The following is a 19,626-nucleotide window of genomic DNA, read 5'->3' as shown; positions in this document are numbered from 1 at the left end:
TACGACACTGTCTTATAGTTGAAAAGAACAAGTTATTTGGCCAAATTATGTTCTATATTTCTGCTGTCAATTACTTAGCAAATGTTTTTCTTTAGTAAGTTGCATAGTTTCAAGCATGGCTTAAAAACAAAAAACACAAAACAAAACCCAAAACCCACCACCACCAAAAAAACCCATCTCTTCTGAAGTGAACAACCAATACCATTTTAGCTCCTGAAAATACCAAACTTCTTGAGACACTTTCCATTAAAAAACCAACCAACCAAAACAAAACAAAACAAAAAAGCCCTGAACCCAAACCAAAAAACCAACAACTCCTCCCAAATCCCACAAGAACTGGCTGAAACTAAACAATGTGCCATGTATACCTGGCACCTCTGGCAGAACAAAACCACAGAATGTACCTTTGGCCATGTGGCTTGAAGGTAGTCAGGGGTGCTCTCTCTGCCTCTGTAGCAAGAGCTGAACTCGGCCCCAAGACTGACGCAAGAGTAACCCCAGCAGAAGATCATTGTCCTGTGAGATACATGTCTTCCCCATGCAGTATTTTGGTAGGCTTCATGGCATCCTGTTCATCTTCACACTTCAACTTGGAAAATTCCATTATGCTCTCATACTTCACCTTCTCACCATTTGCCCTGCCTAGACAGCAGGGTACAGGATCTCCTACCATCAGAAAAGGCATGATGCCAGGTGGATCAGCTTGTACTTTGGGCTAAATCCAGAGCCCAGCCAGGAAAAATACATTAAAGATATGAGCACATCTATAATGCTCTGCCTGGGGTCCTGAGAGCTAGTTCCCTCTGGGATAAGGTGGGACACATGCATAATATGGCTCAAGTGGGATTAATGACGACCTCTACTTCAGCTTCTCCAAAACTTCTTATTAACATGCTCTTGGTTCACCTTTACATTTATACACTTCTCTAAGGCTCCACATGATGCAGGATCTCTTAATCAGAGACTCTACTGCTCTGACCAAGCTGCAACCAGGTGGAAGAAGCTTTTCAGGATGTCCTAACACCTGTGGTATTTTGACCTCCTCAAGCAGAGCATCTCTGGCCAGCATTCATCATTTCCTTTTTCTGGGATGAGAGTATAGTGGACAAGACCTAAACCATACTCTGCTCAGAGCTCCCTTTGGCTCCCTGTTTTTACATTTCTTGACCTTTTTTACCAGCTGTTGCTTGTTTTTTTTTCCTCCTCATTTTCTGTAGTTTCTCATTCTCAAGGAGAGCTCTAATGTTTTATTAGGAATAAATTGGTACCTGTTCCTAATGAAAAAGCCAACAGAAGCAATACAGCTACTTAAAAAAGGCAAGAGAGAAGCAAGCATAGGACATTCCTCACTTCCCATGCCACACAGTTTTACAGGTCATGCCGTCTAGCTATTCTAGATAAAAGATGTCACTCACATAGCAATTACATAGTAATTCTTTACGTGGACATCAGTCCATCCGTGCCAAACTTTTCCTGAGTGTTCACTGAGATGCAAAGTGTTTGATGTTCATCACCGACACATCGTAGTAAATATTGCTTGAAAATGAAAATTGCTAATTGAAATCAAAAAAACCCAAACTCTGAACACATTCATTTAAAGTTCAAGAAAGTCCTACCTCGGAGTTCAATATAAAAACCCTAAGTTAATATGCAAATGAAATAAATTCTGCATTTGAATACTAAATGAACAGTTGGACGATGAGGTAGGTAGTATCAAAAGTGCAATCTTTTGGAAGAAAGCATGTCATAACAATAGACCAAATTTAGAAAGAAACTGAACTTTCTTAGGCATTAGTGCAATCTGTGTGAAAAGGAGCCTAACTTTTTTAGTGTCAGTTTTGCATCTGCTCATTCATCCTCAAGAAACTCAAAGGAAAAAAAATTGCTAATTTGCAAAAGAACTGGGAAACGCCCTAAGAACCACTATAAAGCACTACACACCCTCAATCTTCCAGGCAATTCCACATCCCATGGAGTTGCTGTACACTTAAACAAATCTCAAAACTTGCTACTTTTGCAATTTGATATTCATACAAGCCATTCTATTAAGCTAAAAGATCTAGCACCGAATTTCTGTCTGAAGTTCAGTTCATGTAAACCTCTACAATGTAGATTTTTCAGCCAGTGGAGAGAATCCAGCTTGAACACGCCATGCACTGTTGCACTCTATTGCTTCAGAATGTTTAACCCACAGTACCCAAAGCAGAGCTCCAGTGCTCAGAGTTCCAGGATGTGCTTCTCACTACACAAGTTTTCACAAGGAACATACAGCTGAGGTATTGAATTTTTAACTGCCCAATATAAAATAGTCCTCAACCAGGTAATGAAAACATCTCCTTTCATATCACCTATTAGAGGAAAATACCAAGATCATTCAGTGGGGTTTGGTATGATTTTACCTATGTAAGGCTCTTCCTCTCTATCATCACCTATCCTGTTTTTCAATGAGAAACCCTCAATCAAAACCTCCGTCCTGCACAATAATCTATGGATCAGTTAATATAATGCTTGAATATAGATAATTTGCATTGAAAACTTCCTTAATGATAAACTTTGGTGCAGTTATATCACAACTTCACCCTGTGCAAAGTAAGGCTAGATCATCATATGCTTAACAATCAGAATTTACATACACAATAAAACTGTTACCGCTGCTTGCTACAAGACAAAGAATTTCAAACTGCCTAATGTTATAGTAATCAAAACTAACCTTAATTACAATAACAATGCAACTGCTGAAGTAGCAGAGTACATACACCCTTAATTATGTCATTTTGTGAGAGGGAAAAGCAAACTGATTCTGAGCACAGGCAAAGTAACAGTCTTTTCTATTTTTCAAGTTTCCATCTTCTTGCCAAAAATGCACTTTCCTTTGTTTTAATTTCTTGAGCCACATGGCAGCTGTGGATGTCTGTGGGTTTATAGACAAGTGCTAGCAGCAAGTGCAGTATGTTAATGAGTATGTACTTCCTGGAAGCAGCTTAACCTGAATAAAATAAAAGAAACAAAAAGTTCCTGAAGCCCTCTGTTTAAATATGACAGCATTTTAGGGAAAAGGATACAAGTTAACAAGAGGCAGAGGAATAACAAACTAACAATTGCATTTACAAATCACCAAACAGTTTACATAGTCCCTCACCTAGCAACATATTAACAGACACACAGGTAAAGAGACTGCTACTTTACTGTTAGTCTATCACAGAAATACTGTATCTCTCTACAGGAAAAGGTCAGTGCAAGTCAGCACCTCTCTGCCCTTCTTAAGGGGAGGAGCTGGCTCAAAATGCTCATGAGGCTTTCTCTAGTGAAGATCAGCTATGCCATAGAGAAGATTTTTGCTTTCTCAGAATCTGGACATACATTTACTCTCATATGCAGAGTGTATTTATATGTCTCCCTGATTTACTGAAAAATATCTCTAAACCCCTCAAAATGATTGCTTAAAACTACAGACAGAGGACATCCCAATATAGAGAAACTGGCTGTTTATTCTGAAGTCACAAAAACTGCAGCTTTAAAAATCCACACGAAACAAACACCAAGATATTTCCACACCTTTACTGCATAGCATAATGTTAAGAAGTTAGCCTAACCCTTACTACAGGTATAACAAGGAATATATGCCAGAACCCATTCTATCAGAAGCCAGCAAACACCCTTTCCTTCTGGGCAGGGAAAAGCAGAAAGTAATTTATTTAATGGAAGAAATAAAAACTTTGTTTAATTTCTTACTGTGAATAGCAAATAGGGGAAAAACCTCCCAAAACAAAAAACCCAAAACAACAACAACAACCCAAAAAAACCAACCCAAATCCAAAAAACAAACAAATAAATACAAAATTAAAAAGTTAACAGAAAAAAAAATCCTCTTCTAAAATACTATTGTCTTAAAGATCCATAAGGCAAATATAGAGAGAGAAACAAGCAATGTTTTGCTCTATTTTTCTCTACCTTCATATAGCTCTAGGTGTCCAACTGCCAGGTGCTAACATCTCTCACCAAAAATTTGAAGTCTTGAAGTAATTTCTTCTATAAACAAATGCAGAAGAGAAAGTGGTAGTTTGGACTAATAATTTTTTCAAGAAGTTAGCAGGGTGAGGTCTTGAAGAGCTCAATGCTAAAAAATACAGACTCCTTCTTCTTGCTACCAGACCATTTCATTGCCAATGGTGCTTTCAGTGCCTCCTTTGAATCTGTCTTTTGCCGTCTGACACCTCAGTAAATTGATTTGGTGTGCAAAAATAATTATGGATAATCCAAAGAGATAAAACCTGCATTGTTTTCTGTCTATGTAAAAGACCTTAACAACGGATTGAAGAAATTACTTGAACTGTGACCTAGTGGAAGGTTTAGGAATAAAACCTGATTTTTCAGTGCAAGTCACCAGATGGGCTCAGCTGCTTTGTGAAACCTTACTCTTAGCAGATGTGATTCTGCTGAGATGTGGAAGAAACAGCAAGGGAGTTGCCAGAGAGGCTCAAACAAGCCCTGAAGAGACTCTTGTTTACCTCTGCTGATCCCAACACTACAGGCAGGGCAATATCTCCCTTTAGCCTCTGCATAGCACACTCTCTAGACTGCTGCATACCAATTCTCATGCTACACAGAGAGTCTCACTTTCATTTCCTGTCAGTATTCACCTTATTTTCCAAAACTGAACACGTGGGTTTCAGGGAACAAATTATGTTGGTTTTGTACAAACAAAATGAGGCACAAACTCACTACTAGCTCTCCTGAACACCAGGATAACACAAAGGAATAAAATGTGTGTAATCCTTTCCCAACCATCGAAGGGGAAGGTTAACAAAAAAAAAAAAAAAAAAAAAAAAAAAAAAAAAAAAAAAGAAACAAAGAAACAAAGTGATTTTATCTCCTAGTTTTGCAACTGTAAGACAACACATTCCTCACTTCACTTACCTCCTCAGCACTCCACTGCTACTTTGTTCTCTTTCCCATTTCTCAGGAAGCATTTCTACCTCACGGCAGAGAAACTGCTTATGGTAGGAAAATACTCGCAGTACAGCCTGAAACCACAGCTCTCCTTTTGGCAACAGCAGTAGGTCAGGCAGCTCCTATTTAGTGCCTGCTATCCACTCTCTTCTCTGTGCCATATCCCACCTGCACTGGTACAACTGCTTGTGTGGCTGCAGAGAAGTGGATCAGGAAGCCAAATCCAGGTTAACTAAAGTCCCTTCTGCTTTTCCTTTTCTGTAGGGTTATTTTTAACCTAGATCAATCTCAGATTCAGTTCACCTTGTTGTCTCATAAATAGTTACTCCAGCACACTTGAGGGCACAGAGGCAGGAAAACAAGTGGCAGGGGATAGTAAAGCAGAACTGCAAATGAAAGAAATACTTAGGAAATAGCACCTTGTACCTGAAATAATGACAGAGCTTGAGAGCAGCACTGCAGGGTAGACTTTTTACCAAGTTCTAGCCGCCCTAAAGTTCAAAATTTTAAAGGAAAATCCCCACTGACTCAAGGTTCCTAACACTGAAAACTTTACAAGCTTAAATGCTAGAAGCACTGATTAAATAAAACAAAAAAAACCAATCTACTCAGATATGATCTGGAACTCACCTGTTGTATAGCAGAAACAATATTCTTTATTAAACCAACCACTGTAGTTTAGGGAAAAAAAAAAAAAAAGCATCTGGACAAACAAGTCCTTTATGATGTCTAGAAGGGATGCAGGCAAATCAGAAAATCTGACAGCTGTCCAAAAGCCTTTCCAAAGGAGCTCTGTCCAAAGGAGGGATGTGGCAGCGCCAGAAGAACTTTGACTATCTGGAGAAGACTCCCTGCCAGCTTGGTGTGAAATGGAGCAGAGCTCTCCCTGCACCCCACACTGTAACCTGCACTGCTGCATCCCTACATTCTGCTCCCTGTACCAATGAGAGGCTTCATTTTTGCAGCACAGCATAGTCTTAATCAGGCTAAAGAACAAAGTGACTTGAAAGAATATGAGAAATCCCAGCATTATTCAAGATACCACTTCTGATTATGTCACTTCTACAAATGTGGACAGGTAGAAGAACAAACACTAAACCAACCCAGTAAGGAGGGAAATGCCAAGTAATTTAAAATACTCTGTCTTTAAAATAGTCTGAACCACAACAGCTAAATACAAACCAATTTATCACTTGGAGGTCCTTCTGACCTTTTGTTATGCTACCATGTGGCTGTCTTTAATGAGTGATAACCTCTCTCTTTGCTAGTCCAAGCTGTGAATAAGCATTTTGTTTTTAATTAAAACAGAATTTTCAGATGGTGCCTCTTGTCACACAGTGCATACTAGTACTCTTACATTGGTGATTACAGCAGAGGGATTTTCAGATATTTCTTCAGCAAGTAATTAAAACTATTTCTTATTTTCTTACAGCTGAAACCTACCCGATTAATAGATGATACAACCCCAACATAGTCAGAAAGAAGCTTTACCTACATTGTTTAGAGATGTTATTCATGCAGACCATTCCAGTCTCACTACAATATACATTGTTAATTGCTCCTTATACAATATGTATTTTAGCTGATGTTCAGATCCAAGAACAAGGCTCCAAAAGCTACCCATTTCAAAACTGGAGAGCTAAACAAAATGAGCAAAAGGAAAAAAGATACTCTCTGTTGAACAAAACTACACTCTGATCAAAAACACTCAAGCAAGAGTGTCAGGAAAAGTAACAGGGAATCAGCTACCTTGAGATAGCAATGGATACAGAGCTTTTCACCTTTACTTCATCAATTTTAATCTAACCAAGGTCAGCAGTGATACAGCCTTGCCTCATCTAGTCTTTACAAGAAATACACTAGTAGTCTCCAGCAAGAAAATACAACAGAATGATCCAGCAGTGAATACACATGAAAAATATGGAAAAAACCCCTCAGTTGTTAAGAAATGTTCCCAGAGGAGGTTAAAATCTACTGGAAAAAGACAAAGTAGAAGCCTGCATCTTCCTGTCAAGAACACTTCAAAGGAACACTACTTAAAGAATAATTACAAGAGTTAAAAAGCAAAGAATTGACTATAATGGGAACTCTGTCATACTGAAGATACTGTAGGGAACACTTTGAGGAGAAGAAGGAGTGAATGAACATAAAATTCACATGCAGAATACACATCACACATGCTGTACTTGGCTATTTAAAGACAACAGAAGTCAAAGTTAGTAAAATCATGCTGGATTAACAGAACCGGAGATCTGGTCCCTAGGTAGAAGACACAGGTACAAAATCATGCTTTGAAAATAATGTACAATTTCCTTTTAAAATACATTTTAAGAGCAATTTCCTACCACATACTGTCACAGGAAAAACCAGCAAAGACCATCTGAATCTCAGCAAATGAGATTCAATTCAAAACAATTCAGAAGCCAAGCCCACATCATCAAGAACTATTGGAAGAAGAAAAAGTTTACAACTCTTCCAGTCCCTAAAGAGTGTATTCTAATCACCTGGTCTCTGGGGCAGTTGGGTGGTTACAAAGAAACAGACATCATCACACCCAAGTACTCTTGAAACTGGGGGGGGAAAAGGGGAATGGACAATGGGGGAAACAAAATAACCCAGCAAACAAAACAAACAAAATACCAAGTGGGATTCCTATTAATTTATAGCCAAACCTCTTCCTGTCATGTATGACATTCCTTTGCATATCTAATAGGGCAAATAATTCACAGCCATACATCATGATTACTTTAAAAATCTATATTATTGTGTTGTCTGAAGTAAAACACACACAAAACTTTCTACAAATGATATAGTTTTGCAGGGCTGACATTCATTCTGGTTTAGAAAGTCATTCTAGCAAAGTTAAAACATTCCTGTTTCATGTAAAACTAATAATGATTTTAAAAGTAACAGATGCACTTGCTGAATTAAAAAGTTATGTGACCTTTTTTTAACCTCAGATATGTTGTAGTTATATTTCATGCTACTTTCACAAATTATTCCAAGATAATGAACAACAATAAAGCTAACATTTTTCTACATTAATTGCAACAAGTTAAGGAAGACTCCCTTTGGCCTTTTTTAAAATATGTAATTTACTACATGTTGATATTTTTAACTTCTAGGTTGCAAAAGTTCTCAACTACTGTAAGTTGGGCAGCTGAAAAAAAAACCCCAACAAATAACGATGAAAATAATTAAATTAATATTAAGATGAGGAATCAGAGTAACTTTTATAGCAACTGATAATTGTCTCTCTCCAGATTTCAAATGAAAGGTACTTATATTACTGTTCTAAAAGGCCCTCAGAATTTGTAGGTTGCTGTGCCTTGTAGAAAACCATGAAAGCATTTAAAACAAAGTTTAAAATGGAGCCAGAACCCTGAAGGTTCTCATTACCAAAGGACAGCTTTTAGTTTTGGTCCTCCAAGTCAAAATCCAATGCACATTAGGAGAACCTGGAATAGAAGGCCATAGAAATAAACCCCGAAGAGACTACACTGAGGCTTTCTTTTCCATCTTCTGTATACACAGTATATCTTGTCCTCCCTGCTACACAAGCCAAATTTCCCCTTTTGGTAACCAAACTTAAGAAACCACCATCACTCAGATTTCATTCACCTGCAACTTCAGCCCAGAACTACTCCAAAACATTTGCTCTCATCAACCACTGGTGTTCACGTACTCATGGGTTTATTCCACTTCATCGCCTAAGTGAAGTAACAAGTACTAAAGATATTGACTATAAATGGAAAGCTACAATAAATGAGAAGAATATAAGTGCCATAGTCGAGTGAACAGCATTTACTGTGCTGACCATAGACAGCGCAAGAGGTCTCAAATTACACCTCATGAACTAGTATGTACAGTTATCAGAGAAAGCTGTGTTACCCTTCATTGTTCTTCCAGGGACCTTAGCATGCCCTTGATCCACACAATTCCATAAGCTCCATGCATGGATTAAGGAAATAACATCACCTTTAGAATTCAAAACTGGATATTCTTCTTTTACCCCTTCAAACAACTTCATTTTCAGTGTCCTGTAGTCTGAATACATGCTACTCAGGACACTTAACATGCAAAACTAGAAAACCGGTCCAATAAAGCAAATAAATAATTCAGAAATATTAAAGCTCCATCACATTCTATATTTCTTTAGTTTTTAGTTGCCATGTATCATATGAATAGATTACAATCAACATTCACTGACAGTAAACCAAACACTGTTTCTAATAATTAATTAGCTGCTTAGTATTCATATATTATCAACCTTCCATGGTAAATGAATCCTGGTCTTTCCCAGCAGTATATCAATGACGACCAAATTTTTCTCCTAGTTAGAGGAGTTGTATCATTGTAGAGGTTTTTGCTGCTAAATATACTGAGTAATTAAATACCTGAGCTTGATGGCTCTAGCAGCATTTCATTTTTAAACACTAACACAGGGAGAAAGAGAGGTTCTGAAGCAAACTCCTTCTGCAACCTAAAAAATTATTGTATTTCGTAACATGAAAATTCATTAAAATGGAAGTAAACACTGTGTGTTGTAGCATTTTTTAATTGCACAAACTAATAGCAGTACAGTTACCATGAATAAAAATCCAGTGTTTTGTCATTGGAAGTACTTCAAACAATCCACTCTCTCCATACTTATCTTTATAGTTAGGCTAAAATACTTTCCATCAAAATTAATGCACATAACTAAGAAATGAAACCACTAAACAATAATGGTCAAATACTAAGATTTGGATTGTGAAGTCTAAAACGACAGTGAGCTAAGACACAAGAACTGAAAGGTGAAACCAACAATGAGAACTGGGTAGGTCAGGCAGAGCCCCTGCTCCCACAGCTGGACATCCCACTGCAGATCCCTGGGAAGCCAGAGGAATGCTGTGTGGGCAGGACCCGGCCTATGCAACTCGGGTTACCCAGTTCTACCCCAGACCTCAGTAGTAAATACACAAAAAAAGTACACAAACAACAAAAAACACCCCACACCCCCAAAACACAAACAAACAAAAGCCCCAACCCCACAAACAAAACCAAAAACCAAACCAAACAAAAAAAACCCCAAACAAACCCATAACCCCCCCAACTTCTACGTTTAAAGTTCTTTTCCATTTTAATGCCCTAGGATTTTCCAGTAACAAAGGGTATTGTTGTCACAACACTGAGCTTGCACAACTGCCTGCTCACTACATCTTGTCTTTACTCTTATCCATCACAAACATACCCAAAGTTTATCACCAGAAACGAAGTAAGTCAACATGGAAAAAAAAAAAAAAAGTCTAAGGTTTTCTTCCCAATAACTGAAGGGGCTTTATACTGTTTAAAGTTATGCTGGAATGCTCAGAGGGGGGAAAAAAAACCCCAACAAAACAACAAAAACAAAGCAAACAAACGAACAGAAACACCAGCAGAAAGCTCCCTGCCATGACGAGTTCAGATCAATGCTTTTGTCTTCCATTTTACCCAGAGCTCAGGAGAGCAACGCTGTACCGAGGGCTCTCCCAGCGCGCTCCCGAGCGATGTAAACACGCCGCGGGGCTGGGGCTGCGCCGCGGGGCGCGGGCACGGCCGCGGGGTCACCGGGGCTGCACGATCCGGGCGAGCACAGGAGTTTCTGACCTACATTCCCCGCAGCGGGATGAAAACCCTCCCGCCGCAGACGGAGCGCGGCGGGCGGGCGGCCTCCCCCGCCGGCAGGGTGTGTTCGGGGGTGGGGAAAGCGAGCGGGCCGGGGCGAGGATGGAGGCTGGCGGAGGCGCCGACACCTGCCCGCCGACACCGCGGCCCCGCCGCCGGCTCCTCCTCCACCGGGGACGGACACCTGCTGCGGGACAGCCGCACGCGCGGCCCGGCGGCGGCCTCGGCCCGGCCACGGCGGGCGGGTTTGTCCCGCTGGTTTCCCCAGAGCCCGCCGAGCCCCGCGGCGGGGCCGGGGTCGGGCCAACTCCCCGCGGCGCCGCGCAGGCCGCGGCCGGGCCTGTAGGGGCGGGGGGTCGGGCCGAGGCCGCGGGGCCTGCGGCGGCGGCGCCGCGGGGCGGGCGCGCCAGGCCCGGCCCCGGGCCCTCCTCCGGGAGCGGAGCCGGGCGGAGGCGGCGGCGGCGCGTCCCCCTCACTCACCGCTCTCGATCTCGTTGCCCTTCTTGGCGGTGGCTGCGTTCCCCATGGCCGGGCCGGGGCGGGGGGCGGGAGGGATGCCGGGCGGGGGCCGGGCCGGGCTCGGCTGGCGGGGCGGCGCGGCCCGCGGGCGCGGCGGCGGCAGCGGCGGCGGAGCTGCCCTGGCCCCGCTCTGGGTCTCTGTGTCTCCGGCCGCCGCGGAGGAGGAGGCGAGCGCTCTGCCCCCTCCCCCGCCCCGCACTCGGCGGAAATGACGGCCGGGGCGGCGCCTCCTCCCGCTGCGCCGCCCGCGGGGGCGCAGCCGACCACGGCCGGGCCGCTGCCGCCGCCTCGGGCGGGGGCCGGCCCGGGGCAGGGGCTGCGGGATCCCCGGGCGGTGCCCCCCGCCCGGTATCGGCTCGGGGGCGGCGGGGGCGGAGGGTGCCCGGGGCGGGCGCCCGCGGGGTCTCGGCGGCCTCCGCATCCCCGGCCCGGCGGGCGGCGGCCCCGGAGCGCCCCCGCGGCCTCAGGGCAGGCCCGGCCCGCCCGCGGGGCAGCGGCCGCAGCGGGGGCGAGGCCGCCGTGCCCAAGGTGACCCCGGGAGGCCGCGCGGGCCGCGGCCCTGCGGCTGCGCCCGCCCCGCGCCCCTGAGCATCCCCGAGGACACTCGCCCGGGCCTGCACCCCGGCGGCCGACGGGAGGAAACTCGCACTTGCCGCCTGTTCAGTGGCTGTTTTTACACGGCTCACCAGACTATAGAAAAAAACACCCCCTAGAAAGTAAGCGGGCTGCCAGGAAAGAGGTTTTTTCTTTTTTTTTTTTTTTTTTTTTTTCCTCCCCCCCTTTTGCTGCCACCCATCATAAATAGCTACAGCTACACATTTTCAAGCGGTATTGTGACTTTCAAGTTGATGATAGCTCTCTTTATATATTTATCATGTGAAACGCTTTGAGTGTTTTAGCTCTGGAAGGAAATGCTTATATAAAAAAGGCTCTATTTTATGTGCTTTAAAGTGGAGACAGTGGAGAGCAGAAGTGCTAATCTTATGGATCACAAACTGCATATATTCTGCCAGGACAATGTATGTGATACCCAGCCTTTTCTGGCAGCATTCTTTCTCCAAGGCTGCAGGAATTGTTCTGGCTACCATCCTTCACAGGGGCTACCAAAATCCTCTCCCGGCACCGTGGGCTGCCTGCACATGCTCTCACACCCTAATACTGAATTACTTTTACTATAAGACAGGATTTTATACACGTGTACTAATGCACACTGAAGATACTTCCAGGAAATTTCCAGTTTCCTGATCCTCTGTAGTGGCGTACATTGTATGGAACACTGGGCAGATCCAGCCAGTATGCGCTCTACCTTTTTACAGTTGTACAAGCTGCCTGGATTATATGACTGCAAAGTTTTGGGAACACTTACCTGAATTATTTTGATGTTTTGTAGGTTGAGGTTTGATCAATTAACTTTTCAGTTCAAGGGACTTTCTTCTGGTTTTCTTCACCTTTTCCCTTGCATTATCCTGATCTGTGTGATATTGCTGACTTCAGGGGAGTGCTTGTGTTTCTATGATTAAAGAAGCTGTCTCTGAGGAAGCCAGGTCTCTACTGCTTTGAAGATCAGAAACAAGACAAAGACATTGTGCAGAAATAACCTGCAAACCATTGGGGGCAGTGAAACAGATACTATTGAAGAGGGCTGTATGTCATTTTGCCAAATCTGGAATCTTTGCGTTCTTTATGCACTTGAAAAGAGGTTCAGTGAGTTACCAGTAATTCATACTGCCAAGGAATGGCATGTAGATTGCAATGGCCAGATCTGCACCAGGAGAACTTAAGCATGGGAAAAGGAGAGGGTACTTTTGCCATCTGTCATCTCGATCATTCATACAATGACAAAAAATAGAACTCTCAAGTGCTGTAGTATTTAAATAAATATCTGAACATGATGTCTCAGGTAAAGATCTTATCCCAGTTTTAAATGTTTTCCCCACTCCAGCCATCATAATTTTCATTTTGGCCAGATTGAGTCTGAGTCAGCTGATTTTCATCCAGGTGCTGACAGGCATTTTGATATCCTTGAGGAGACAGCAGTGGCATCCCTAACAAATGAGATATGCTGCAGCATCTTTAGCATATTCCTGGCATTACAGCTCATCCCTACACTAGCAAATTATGCTGTAAAGGCTGCATACATGGGAATCTATCAGGGTCCAATAGACATTATTGCCCTTTGGGTCTTGGTGGACAAGGACCAGCTGGTCATTGCATGTACTCCAGCAAAACCCTACACATACACTTCCAGCACCATATGTGTGTGTGTGTGTACCAATGCAATGACACTGGTTCTCAAATAACCACATCATGCTCTTAATGCACATGCAGCAGTGATGGATTTGTACAAATAGTTTTACCCAAACACTCTCTTTATCAGAAACCTAACAAATATAATTCAGCAGTGCTGTGAAACATTAAATGAACCATATCCATAGTCCTACCATTACATGTGTAGGCAAAGATAAGAGAAAAAAGGAGTTAGGGCTGGACATTTGTATTCACATTCACTACTCACACATCTTATGCTAAATTAACAAGTTCATAGTCATTGATTAATTGCAAAACATACATATGATTATAGATATTATGTGTATACAATCACTTAGCATTCAGACTGTCAATTCTTATTCCAGCCCTAATCTTTAGTTTCCTTAATTTTCTTATATAAAATCCTTTTATGATGAAATACCTAATATATCACTGCTTATATAAAAGTATTCTGTCTTCTTTCTTTTAACACAATTGGTTAAAAAATAAAGGCATGCAAATATGAAAAATGTTCTGTTTATGTATGTTAAATGTTTCTCTAAAGGCCTGGTCTGAACATTTTTGCTGATCTATACGAGATTTTAAAAAATATACTCTGAGAAAGTCAACTCAGCAGTTTTAGAACTGTGTGGATTTGATGATGTTGTTTCAAAGACTCTCAGAAGGTTTTCATCCATTTTTTTTTTTACATATTTGTTGGGAATTATCAATTGAGAATATCCTAGCAAGACCAGTCCTTCACTCTGATAAAGCCTGAAGCTCTGTATCAGACATAAAATTCCCTCATGAAACTCACATATTTTACCCTACACAGACTTAGAACTAAAAATGAGAGGGTCATTTCAGGACAAAAAGGAGAAATTTTTTCTAGATTAAAGACTCTCAGGTGTTTTTAGTAGAAATCACCTGTTCATATGGTAACTACATCTGGAGCCATATATCCTTTCACTCCGTAATCATTCTGACTTTTAGATGAGACAGCAGCATTTCTGTAGCAACTACAGCAGTTGTTTTCAACTACACATTTGAAACAAGTCACTAAATTTAAATCATTATGCTTCTTCATTTTTTTCTCTTGAATTTGAGGTGTGCTTGCATTTGCCTTGGTATATACAGATTGATGGTTTAGCCCATCCCTATTGATCACCCTGAGGGTGTAGGCTCTGCTTGGTTTAGGAATATGTACCTGCCTTAGTTGTGATTCTCTTTCTGTGGTCAGCCTGCCTCACCATTGCAGCAGTGCCTGTAAACTGCAGGGTTTGAATACCAAATTAGACTGCTCTTCCCAAAATCCCACATTCCTGCATCTTTGAATACCCCTGGCAGCCTCCTTCTCTCTCCTAAACAGAATGATATATTTGGCGTTTAACTCCTTGTTTTCCTTTTGGGTTTTTCCAGGCTACTGGCACATTTCCTGCTCTCAGCTAACCCCTGTTCTGCCAGTGTGGGATGCTTTCCTAGCAGGTTGCTAACGTGCCAAGAAGCATATGTATTTCTTTGTGAATATGGAAGATATTTTCCAAATTTTACAGCTTCTGACCCAGAAACAGGAATATTCATCACTGCAGCATAATTTCAGACCTGCCAAGAATATATCAATTATGTCATGTAGATGTGCTAAGGAAAAGGATGAAAGCAGGAGTACAGCAATTTCCCCTGCTCCCCGTACTAGCTATACAGACAGCAATAAACTACATTCCTCTGCAGGGAAGGCTTAATCCACTGATGCCAAATTCATTCCAGTTGAGGACCTGCCCACTCAGAGAGAAGTGAAAGGACTTGCATCATGTTTCTACAGTATCTGAGATTGCCAGCCCCTGAATCCACTATGAAACTAAGCAACTTGGCAAAGAATTTTGCTCTGCCAGATCTCCTGAAAAATGTTCTTTGATGCCCTTCAACTGTGAATCCAAAAGGAATCTGGAGCCTCAAGAAAGTGTTTGGCACACCATGGATGTTGAGGGACGATTTTGAGGGACATTTTGGTTTGGAGGGAGTCTTAAGTAAGGCCCACTTGGGCTTCCTTCATTGTGAGTAAATAGACTTAAAGCAAAAAGCACCAAAGGAAGTTTACACTAGCAGTCGATACTTCACCACTGCCACCCTTTCTTTCTTGGCATTAGATGTTTCCCAAATGTTTCCCAAATATTTCCCAAGATAGCCACTGGTCAACCCCCCTCATGTAAACCTAGGAGCAGAGTTTATGTATTCCCTTATTGATTGTTAACCGCAGTTCACCACAAGTCTCTCAAGAGCCATAAAGTTGCAAGGAGGGTTTTTTTCCTGATGTTTTAGGCCTAATTTAACAAAACAGGTTCTATGCTTTTGCTGTCAGTATTACCTCCTACAAAAGAGCATTTGATAAAATATTCTATGGATAGTAGCTATATATTAATTCACAGGAGGTGACAGGTGCTGTGTGGAGGTCAATGTCCTGCAGAACAGTCAGGTTTTTTTCACAGATAAGCTACAGACTGCCTTAGTGGGCAAGTCCAGCTGCTCAGTTCTTGGCCTTTATCTCCTATGATCATTTGGCAGAGTGGGTGTAGTCTCTTGCTATCAGCTAAGCAGCACTTTTTTCAGTTGCTCATAATTGTTCAGCAGATTATTCCATATTTGTAGGAGATACTCCTGTAAACTTGTGATTCAGAAGAAATTGCTAATTACTGTTATGGAAAATTCATACAGACTTGTCTCTGTAACTAGCTTTGTGATTGTTTTGTGGGTGATCTCGCTCCATCAGTTCATTTGAAAAAATTCCTTGCGATATATTTTATATTATCTTTATTTCCTGCACTTCTGAAAAGTTGATTTTGTACATATTGAGTAAAGTAAGCAAAAAAAGTTCACTTTTTTCTTGTATTTTTAGCAGTTTAGCCACATAATCATATTGCTGCATGTGAACTATAGAAGCAGTGAAGCATAAGTCAGAGTTGATTGTACAGTTGGCTGACATTTGATCTAGTTTACTCCCACAGATTTGAATAGAAATATTACTTTTGTAGTCAAAGTTATTAAAAATTCCATAGCTGTTTAAAAAACTATCCAGTAAGTCACTTTCAGGGTAGTTGACTTAATTACTTGCATGTGTACCATAATTGAGAGTTGATCAACATTATGCCATTTGTTCTTAGTATATATTAAGACTCTGAATCACCTTCTACAGAATTAAGATTAAAAACAAAAAAACAAAAATAGTGGTGTTTTTAATTTATCTTTTTAGGTCTTTTCTACAGAGATCTCCAAGTTAATTACAACTGTTAATTTAAAGTAGACTGAGCTATATTAAATGCCTCAGTATCTATTTTTCTTCAGAATTAAGAATGACCTTAATTCAGTTTAGCCTAACTCACTTTGGAAGTGAAATATGCTAGGTTATCTGAAGGTCATTTTAATGCTAGCTGAGAAAGTTCAAAGAGTTCAGCAAGCTTTCCTACATACTCTGCACCCAGTATGTGAGGAATGATGAGGAACTAGTAGTCTCACATCTAAATCTAGGCTTCACTGTATTCAGCTCAAATGTACATCCTGTAAATTGTGTCCCTCTGTCACATATCAATGTATTGGTTAAAGAAGTCTAGCTAAAAGTGCATGATCAGCTCTTCTGTTGTAATATCTTTAGCAGTGCCATCTAAAAATAGGAAAATAGTCTAAGATGGTTTTCCTGGTTTATTTTTTATTTCTAGAAGAACATTTTTTAAACAGAAAAAATCACTTTCATAAACCTGTATTTTTACCCCTTTATCTTTCTACAACCTGCTGTTTTTATCTCAGAGTTACAGCACAGTTCCTAGAAATACTTGGAGCTGTGCATATATGCCTAACTGAAGGTAATATGTCTCACTTGCTCTTGTATTTATTATTTCTTCTGCACATATCATCTTTTGCTGCAAGTGTTTTTATTCTAAAGAAAACAATCATCCAAGGCAGCAATATGCAGTTTCTTCATGGTCCAGACCCCTGACACCTGAAGACAAATAAATACAAGCTTTTTCTTAATGTTTAGTGTCTTTCATCTGCTTATTTGTGTTGTTATTCCTTGCTCAGGAATTCCAGCTCTGGGTGTTTTTCTGCCTCTGACATCTTTTTCTTATGGTATTTTCTGCTCTTGGTAGTATCTAAGGTTCCAAAGTACTGTCCAGTCCAACACTTATTCAAGTACTAGTTTCTTGGCAGATCCTAAATTGCCTCATCTGGAGCCCGCTTCTCCCAGGAGTATATTTCTGTATTATTTGCTCCACTTTCTGTTGAAAACCAGTGACTTTTTAAAGTTGGAAGGGTTTAAAATTTTTTTTTAAATCTACAAATCTTCAATAGATCTTACCCTATGGCAGGGTAATGCCACACTTTATCTATACCTCCAGCAGATAAAATTGTCACCCCAGTCTTGTAAAGTAGAAGACACTTTTAAACATTCAGGAGCAAAGTATGCAACTTTATTACGCTTCATTTTTATTTAGAATGCAATACTCCTCATTTTTTTTTTTTTGTAACAGCTTCATGAATATCCTCCTTTTCTTGGATTGCTGAGAAGTGTTAAATATGCCAAATGCATCAGCACTTGCTATTTTCAGAAAGAAAACCTCCTTCTGATAGACTTGCTTTTAAATAACACTTACTGCTTCCAGATGTACACTGAAGTGTTCTGGCCTTCTTTTCCAGTAGTTTCTGGTATTTCCAGAGTTTGAGCTTTTAAATGCTTCAATTTCTTCTCAGTGGTGTTTGTTGTTGGTTTTTTTTTTTTTTTTTTTTTTTTTTTTTTTGGTTTTTTTTTTGTCTTGTTTTGTTTTGTTTTAAATTGTCATTCCAGGCTTAGAGGGTTTCAGTAGATGTTCTACAGTCAGGTGCCTGCAGTTCTTTTCCCTCACAGTTACAAGCCAGAAAGCTAAATCTCCAAAAGAATATTTAGAGCAGTAACTTTTTATTAGGAGAAATAATAAGGAAAGCCAATTATAGTATCATATTCATAAGTGTGAATCTATGAAAAAAAAAATCCATACAAGAAAAAAAGAGTAAAGGCCACTTTGCATTTGAAAAAGAAAAAGCAGCTAAAAAAGAGCTTGTAAAGTTTATTTACTATTTTTGGATTTCTTTTGGCTTGTCTTTGACTCACAAAGCTAAAAGGAGAAATATCTACAGTGCACGCCAAGAACTTATTAATTCTCATTAGCACAAAGAAGAAGTGGTTATTTCAAGTGGTTGTAATGCAAATGTCAATGTAAAAGTTTTTTTGTCTCAGCTCCAGAGTCTGAGAAGCCATTGTCAGACTATGCTTTGATATTAGTAGATGTTCTGTATATTTGGTAGATGTATGGCTGATTCACCAAGAAAGAGAAGTTAAATGTTTTCAAGCATTGTTTTAATCTCACAAAACAGAGAACTTTGACTTCTATTTGCATTTAGTTCAAGCCAGATTTTCTCTAAACTCAGTTTCACATCTGAAATACAGAGGTAATTTTATATTAGCTGAAATATGCTATATGAAATATAGCTATATGAAATATGAAATAATGCTCTCAGTGAAGCTTTTATTTTCTAAGTCCATTTAAAAAGATGATAACCATGTGAAATACAGTTTTTGCACAAGAATGTGAAAGACAGGGCTTTTAAACTAGTACTATGATTTTAACCATCACATTTCCAAGAAAGAACTCCATTCTTTTTGCGCAAAGAGCAGATGCATCCCCAAGTAATATATTAGCCAATAAATGTCTACACATAAAAATTATCCTCAAGCATTTCTAATTTCCAATGCTGTAATTCCTTTAAAATAATTTCAGGTAAAATGAATCAATCAAGGTCTCTAACAGAGGATGTATAGAAATCTGGCTGTCTTGGGGATAACATCTACATTTATTTCTTATGCTCAGGTGCAAAATTTTAACTCGGCATTATATGTGTAGATCACTTGAAGCAACTAGATATCAAAGCTTGTCCATTGATATCTCCTCCAAAATCTTCCCTTCCATCTACTTTATCATAGTAAAAGTTATTCTGTGATTTAATCAGATATTTTTTGTTCCTCCTAGTTTTACTTTTTTAATACTGCTAAAAGACATTATATTTCCATTCCTCCCCAAAAAAGTTTTTTTCTATAACTCAAAGGATTTACATGCCTTTTGTTCCACACTTTGCTTTTCCCTTTTTTTTATCCCTTTTGGCCTCCATTTGTTTTCTTTGCCATCCTATTCCATTTACTTGGTCTTTCCTTTCACTGTACTGCAGATTTACTACCAGAATTGT

The 19,626-nt window shown here is 40.4% G+C and overlaps 1 protein-coding gene across 2 annotated transcripts in view; it reads right to left on the bottom strand.

Moving 5' to 3' along the window:
- Positions 1-11,359, bottom strand: part of PRKACB (protein kinase cAMP-activated catalytic subunit beta) — a 66,739-nt gene extending 55,380 nt beyond the window's left edge. The window contains exon 1 of one of the 2 annotated variants that reach the window (XM_066325124.1): positions 11,077-11,359. In XM_066325124.1, the coding sequence (XP_066181221.1) occupies positions 11,077-11,122 (46 nt within the window). In that variant the 5' untranslated portion in view covers positions 11,123-11,359. Of the gene's footprint in view, positions 1-10,422; positions 10,638-11,076 lie in introns of those variants that run through there. The other variant, XM_066325129.1, reaches the window with a different exon arrangement.
- Between the last annotated feature and the right edge of the window lie 8,267 nt (positions 11,360-19,626).

This window comes from Sylvia atricapilla, chromosome 9, assembly GCF_009819655.1.
Source record: "Sylvia atricapilla isolate bSylAtr1 chromosome 9, bSylAtr1.pri, whole genome shotgun sequence".
NCBI lineage: Eukaryota > Metazoa > Chordata > Aves > Passeriformes > Sylviidae > Sylvia > Sylvia atricapilla.
The sequence above is the reverse complement of the archived record's forward strand: the minus strand, read 5'-3'. Positions and strand labels throughout refer to the sequence as shown.